This window comes from Beta vulgaris, chromosome 3 (genome assembly GCF_026745355.1).
Source record: "Beta vulgaris subsp. vulgaris cultivar EL10 chromosome 3, EL10.2, whole genome shotgun sequence".
Taxonomy (NCBI): domain Eukaryota; kingdom Viridiplantae; phylum Streptophyta; class Magnoliopsida; order Caryophyllales; family Amaranthaceae; genus Beta; species Beta vulgaris.
The window spans coordinates 20,694,191-20,701,331 of NC_079204.1; the positions used below are offsets into that span (position 1 = coordinate 20,694,191).

At 37.5% G+C, this 7,141-nt stretch overlaps 1 protein-coding gene across 3 annotated transcripts; it reads left to right on the plus strand.

Moving 5' to 3' along the window:
• The first annotated feature begins 1,337 nt into the window (after positions 1-1,337).
• Positions 1,338-6,510, plus strand: LOC104906957 (hypothetical protein). Of its 3 annotated transcripts, none has more exons than XM_010695801.4 (8): positions 1,338-1,678; positions 2,643-4,008; positions 4,117-4,803; positions 4,880-4,963; positions 5,041-5,116; positions 5,279-5,595; positions 5,766-5,995; positions 6,322-6,510. In XM_010695801.4, the coding sequence occupies exons 2-7, from the start codon at positions 2,668-2,670 to the stop codon at positions 5,961-5,963; spliced, it is 2,703 nt and encodes a 900-aa protein (XP_010694103.2). In that variant the 5' UTR covers positions 1,338-1,678; positions 2,643-2,667; the 3' UTR covers positions 5,964-5,995; positions 6,322-6,510. The 3 variants fall into 3 exon arrangements, with proteins under 3 accessions (XP_010694103.2, XP_010694102.2, XP_010694104.2); XM_010695800.4 differs by having other exon boundaries at positions 2,648-4,008; XM_010695802.4 differs by having other exon boundaries at positions 2,648-4,008; positions 6,360-6,510.
• The last annotated feature ends 631 nt before the right edge of the window (positions 6,511-7,141 follow it).

Sequence of the window (7,141 nt, forward strand, 5' to 3'; positions counted from 1 at the left end):
TAAACTATTGTTACGCTTACCATCATTTATATAAACTATTGTTATGTTTATTGTTAATATTGTACAACTAACTCTCGTTATAATCACTTAGGCAATTATGCATCATATGAACCGTTGTTGTAAATATGTGATTGTCATTTGTTATAATATCATAACATATCAAGAGTCGTGTACTAATTTATAATCAATATAGTACTATATGGTTTTACAAATATATTAATACCAATGTACTACTGAAATGATTAAACATATTGATAAAATAGTTTGTTTATACTTCATCATATATAGTCACAACATAATACATATATAACGTGCTATGTATGTTATTGTTATTGCTATTATTAGCATTGTTGCTACTATTACTATTACTATTACTATTAGTATTATATTGTTATTTTTGTTAGTATTCCTGTTCTTATTTGTATTACTACTGTTATTGTTAGCATTGTTACTATTACTGTTATTATTTGTATTATTATTATCATCATCATCGCTTTATGTTTATTATTATTATTCTCATTATCATCATAGCTACTTACAAACTTATATATCAATTATAATGCTTATAATAATAAATCATTTATATAAACCTTGGAATTGATCGTCTACTCGTTATTATTGTCGTTGGTTATAATATATAATATCAGAACATATGAAGAGTCGTTCTATTCCTTTACTCATTAGAATGATTTTGTGTAGTTGATTAGTTGAACTAAGAGTTGAGTGAGAGAATACACTAAACATCACGGTAAACAATATAGTGTTTTTATTAGTTTTTTTTTGTTATCATCCATATATATTTATCACATACTTACATATGTATATATATGTCAATATTAATGCTTTTAATAATATAATTCGTTTACAAAATCCATAATAAAATCAAGATGACCCGACAAGGAGTCAACCGAAGTTGAATTAACGTTCAAGTGATGAATGGACCCGATGTTTCACAATGATCGAACTAAGGTCATTAGTGATTCAACCCGAGTACACTTGACTCTACCCAAGCGTACATGAAATCCAAATACGACTTGTGCAAACTTGGTTAAAAATTGTCCACAAGCGATCATACCCAGTAATGGATCGACTTGCAAATGGAACGTTCAGACATGTTCGGCACCCGACAATCCCATGATTCAAATGTAATCGACCCAGTTGAACAAAACCTGACCAATCACGACCTAGAAGGCTGAGATATTGACTGACAGAATCCTAACTTATCTTGGTCTAACCTGATTCGCCCTGGATATACCCAGATCCTGTTTTGACACCACTAGTGCAACCTCACTAAATTGAGGTGCAAGAAAAACTAAAAAGAAGTATGTGACTGTGTGGTGTAACTATCTTCTAATTACCACATTTGAACTCACTGAATTATGAGGCGTATCGTCATTGAGTCAACCCAGCGATCGATCCAGAATTCTGTATCACTTAACGCGCAAAAGCAAACCCTAATACCGGGTCACGTCCCACGCCTCACGAGTTACGCGACTCGTTCGATTCAAATCGTTCTACGCCGATTCCTTCTCCTTCCTCCTCTAAATCGCTCAATTCTCCCCAAATGTCCAATTTCCTGCTTCCATCATCGATATTCTGACCAAGAAAATCGCTAAAAAGCTGAAATTTTGTAACATTTCTCGGATTGTGGCGTTATCAGAAACGATCAAAGCTACAGGTATAAAATTGTCTACAAAAAGTATAAATTTTTTCTAATGTAGCTATGAAATTCACTAATATAGCAATGAAATGACGGTTAGAAGTTTATATGCTATCTGTAATTAGTTGTCTATGTTTTAAAAGCTCTAAAGTTGACAACTTTGATGAATTCTACAATCACTTTTGCTGCTTTTCTTTATTGAAATTCCAAAATGGCATTTGAAAGTAACCTAATTTGGATACTGTAACATTGGTGTTGTTTTCAGAAATTGATGAAGTTTTGTAGTTGTTGTTGTTGCTGTGGTTCTTGTTGTTATTGTTGCTGTGGTTCTTGTTGTTATTGTTGTTGTTGTGGAAGTTTAGGGTAACTTCTATCACTTAAATGAGATGTTTGTTGCTTTGTAGTACCACCATTGTTATTTTGCCTTAACTTTTCATAGAACAAGCTTCCTGAGGAGCATGGCTTATGGACTAAGGGTGAAATGGAAACAACTTGTATGTTACCACTGAGTGTAACGATTACCCTACTGAGAGTGCGAGGTTTTTAGGAGTATGTTATGTCCAGGCTTTGTGATTATAGGAAAGACATTGTTTTCCAGAATGGTATTCCACATTCTTAGTATATTTCTGCTTTTCTCATCTGTCATGGATGGGTTAGGATGAACATCAGAATCGGCATTTGCCTGTATATGGAGGCACACTGAGTCGGAGACTCAGAGGCATTTGACCTTTATTTTGTTCTCTGCTTGAATTTTTCACTGTTTGATGCTGCATGTTGCCTCAGAGCAACTCACTTTTCGCGATCTGATTGCTTGCCTTAGGATCCATTTTTGATCCTGCCACCCTTTCTGGTGTGGGTCTATCAGAAGTGCCTATTGTCTCCTCTCTTCAACTATTTTCTTCTTTTGAACCAAACTTGTTTGCTTTTGCTTGGTTCGTTGATTTTGAAATTCTGAAGTAAATGTTGATCTTGTCTGTACTAGTTAAGGTGTATGCTTAGTGTAGAAAATGATGGGAGAGATGGTTCCACTCCGTCCGGCTGGATATGTGGACCCTGGCTGGGAGCACGGGACTGCCCAAGATGAAAAGAAGAAGAAGGTGAAGTGCAACTATTGTGGGAAAGTTGTTAGCGGAGGTATATATAGATTGAAGCAACATTTGGCGCGAGTCTCTGGAGAAGTAACATACTGTGAGAGGGCTCCGGAAGAGGTATATTTGAAAATGAGAGGAAACTTGGAAGGTTGCCGCTCCAATAAGAAGCCAAAGCTGTCTGAAAATGATGAGCAAACTTACTTGAATTTTCAGTCTCCTGACGATGATGATGATGATGCAATGGAGAATGCTGGATATAGAAGAAAAGGCAAAAAAGTAATGAATGATAAGAGTTTGGTTTTAAATTTAACTCCTCTTCGCTCATTGGGATATGTTGACCCTGGTTGGGAGCATGGGATTGCTCAAGATGAAAGGAAGAAAAAGGTGAAGTGCAACTACTGTGGCAAAATAGTCAGTGGAGGCATTAATAGATTTAAACAACACCTGGCCAGAATTCCAGGTGAAGTTGCACCTTGTAAAAATGCTCCTGATGAAGTATATATGAAGATAAAGGAGAATATGAAATGGCATCGCAGAGGAAGAAGGCATAGAATGCCGGATTCCAAGGAAACACCGTCCTTTTTTGTGCATTCTGATAATGAACCTGAAGAGGATGAACCAGAAGAAGATGTCTTGCATCACTTGAGCAAGGATAGAGTAGTTATTGGGGACAAGAGACTGGGAAAAGATTTCAGGAGGGGTTTCAGTGGAATGTCTTCAGGAAGTGGCTCAGAGATGTACTTGAAAAAGTCAAGGCTAAATTCTTCTGTCTTCAAGACCTCAATGAGTCATATGCCACTGACTTACAAGCAAGGAAGCTGTGGTTCTAACAAAAGGAATCGCAGGGAAGTAGTTTCTGCCATTTGTGAGTTCTTCTATTATGCGGGGATCCCAATGGAAGTAGCTAACTCTCTATCTTTTCAGAAGATGCTAGAGCTTGTTGGTTACTATGGACCAGGTCTTATAGGGCCTTCAAGCCGGATGATAGCTGGTCGATTTCTCCAGGATGAACTGTCAACAGTCAAAAGCTATCTAGCTGAGTACAGGACATGCTGGGCAGTCACTGGCTGCTCCATTATGGCAGATAGTTGGAAAAATTCACAGGATAGGACTCTAATTAATTTCTTAGTGTCCTGTCCTCGTGGTGTGTACTTTGTGTCTTTAGTTGATGCCACTGAATTAATAGATGACCCTTTAAGTTTATTTAAGTTACTTGACAAAGTGGTGGATGAGATTGGTGAGGAAAATGTTGTTCAGGTATGTGACTTGGTTCATGTTGCTTCGTCAACAGATGTTTTAAGCTGTGACACTAGTGAAATCCTTTATCTGGTTCTTCTCACATTATTGTTCTTGTATATGCTGTAGGTAGTTACTCAGAACACTCAGACTTTTAAGACTGCTGGAAAGATGCTTGAAGACAAAAGAAAGAATTTGTTTTGGACTCCATGTGCTGCCTTTTGTATGGATAGAATACTTGAAGATTTCACAAAGATGAAGCTGGTTGGTGAATGCATTGAGAAAGCCCAAAAAGTGTCGAAGTTCATATACAACCGGATATGGCTACTGAATTTTATGAAGAAGGAACATACAGAGGGGCAAGACATTCTAAGACCTGCTATTACAAGAAATGCTGCTACCTTTATTAGCTTACAAGGTGTATATGATCATAGGATAAGTCTTAGAAGGATGTTCCAGTCAAACAAATGGCATATATGTCGGTTCTCCAGAACAGATGATGGCAAAGAAGTGGAGAAAATTGTATCAAATGCTTCATTCTGGAAGAAAATGCAGTATGTTTTGAAATCCGTAGACCCAGTTCTGCAGGCACTGCATAAGGTTGATAGTAACAGCAACCTGTCTATGCCATATGTATATAGTGACATTTTAAGGGCGAAATTCACAATCAAAAGCATGCATGGTGACGATGTACATAAATATGGTCCATTCTGGAGTGTGATTGATAGTCACCTGAGTTCCTTGTTCCATCACCCATTATGTGTTGCTGCATACTCCCTTAATCCAGCCTATAGATATCGGCCAGATTATCAGGCGGTAGGATAACTGAAACTCTCATGTTTAAGTGTTATTTTTACAGTTACTAGGCTGATCTTTTGCTTCATTAGCGAAGAATCCGGAGGTGGTTCGTGGACTAAATGAATGCATCGTTCGTCTTGAACCAGACAGGGGGAGACAGATTTCTGCGTCCATGCAGGTCATTATGCGCATACAAAATTTTCATTTAGTCATATATTTTAAAAACACACTAATCCACTACTTCTCTAATGACAGATCTCTGACTTTATATCGGCTAAAGCTGATTTTGGGACTGAATTGGCAATCAGTACAAGAACTGAGCTTGATCCAGGTCATGAAACTTATTACTAGAAAAATGTTTTTGCTTCTCTTCGTGATGGGATTGTCCTTACTCTTTAAAGGGATCATCCGCCCCCCCCCCCCCCAAAAAAAATATAGGTATTCTGGGATTACCGTGGTTATAAATGTTCTGAAATCAATTTCTTCTCATCAGCTGTTTGGTGGCAGCAACATGGTATAAATTGTTTGGAATTGCAGCAATTAGCTGTACGCGTACTAAGTCAAACCTGCTCTTCATTTGGATGCGAACACAATTGGAGCATTTATGATCAGATTCACCGTGAAAGGCAAAACCCTCTAGTGCACAAGAAGTTTACTGATTTTTTGTATGCTCACTATAACTTGAGACTCAGGGAGCGCCAAATAAGACAGTCAAATGAGTTGATGTCCCTTGATAGTGCTCTTCTAGAAGGTTTACTCGATGACTGGGTTGTAGATCAGGCTGGCAGACAAGCCATGCAAGATGATGAGGTATATTTTACACCTGCAGTAGAAAATATATATAGCATAGTTGACACCAGACTGCCCCCTTTTTCCCTTTTTCCGTGCCTAGTTGCCTCCCTGTTTCCTTTTGTTGTACAAGTCATAAGCGAATACTGCTTAGCATATCCTGATGAATTAGACTTCTGCTTTCTCCTCAGCAAGATATGTTTGACCATGGAGATGGATATGACTATGATATACTCGAGTATGATGATGGTAACTCATATCTGAGGAGGGGATCTCTAGACATGGGGACACTAGCAGATGTAGAGCCCTTGGAAGTACATCATAATGCTGGTCCAGCCACAGATGATGATGCAGAGCTCGATTTCCTTGATGATGACTTAACTGATTAGTTGAGTTACAGGACTTCATCGACATAACTAAGGTATATCTTATTACTACTGAACTGCTTAAAAATGTCATACGAGTTTGGACAGGTTTGGAAACCTTTCTTTCAGTTGAAATTTATAATACAATTAGACCCATCTCTTCTCTTACTCATCCAAATTTACATTAACGTTTAAACCAACACTACGGACTCTAACTTAACAAAATGGATCTTAATGGAGTTGATAAGCTCACACTCCGTTGCCCAACCTTCAAATTGCAAGCGACAATGAACATCACAAAGCAAACTCGACTATTTTTCATTTCTGAAGTCCCGCGGGATTTATAGTGTGCATCTTTTTGATAATCTGTTTTGCTCGACAGTTGCATATGGTCAATTAATACAATCTGTTAATCTTCAGCCGGCAGCCCGCTGGAGCGGAACTGGGAAGGCAGCTGTATATACCTTTTTTTGCAATGTAATCATCATTCTGTTGCTACAGGCTTTGTTGTATCTTGGCTACACAGTCTAAGGCTCCCAGTTAAAACAATCAATTATTTTGTTCAAAGAAATGCGATTATTCCCTGCTTGTTAGAGGTCATATCAACATCCTACTTTTGGCTCATCAGTATCTTTTATAACATGTGAGAGTCTTTCAGCGTCAACCACATACAAGGAGCTTTCAATAAGGATTAGTGGCTCAGATGAAAAAAATAACAGTTTAAAGCTAATTGGCATAAGTGCTCTAGTGAAGTGATATTTTGCGGTGTACTTGTAAGCAAATGTTGAGACTTGAGAGTAGGAATGGCAACGGGTCGGACTTGGACCGGATTATGCATAATCCGACTTCGACTCCGACATCCGATTCTGAAAATCCGAATCCGACCTGACTTAAAATCCGAACATCCAACTCCGAGTCCGACCCGACTTGAAATTCGGACATCCGACTTAAAATCCGAACATTCGACTCTGAACCCGATCCGACTTATTTTTCTTCCAATTTTTTATAATTAAATAGTCTTCTATAATACAATAATTTAATCATTATAATTTATTCTAATCATCATATGGAAATCTTATATAGTACAAATAATCTAAATATTACTATTATCTTTAACAATCATTTCTTCAATGGGAAAATCCTATATAATACAATTGGCTGAAAGACGAAGTCATATTATACATAAATAATACATTACATAA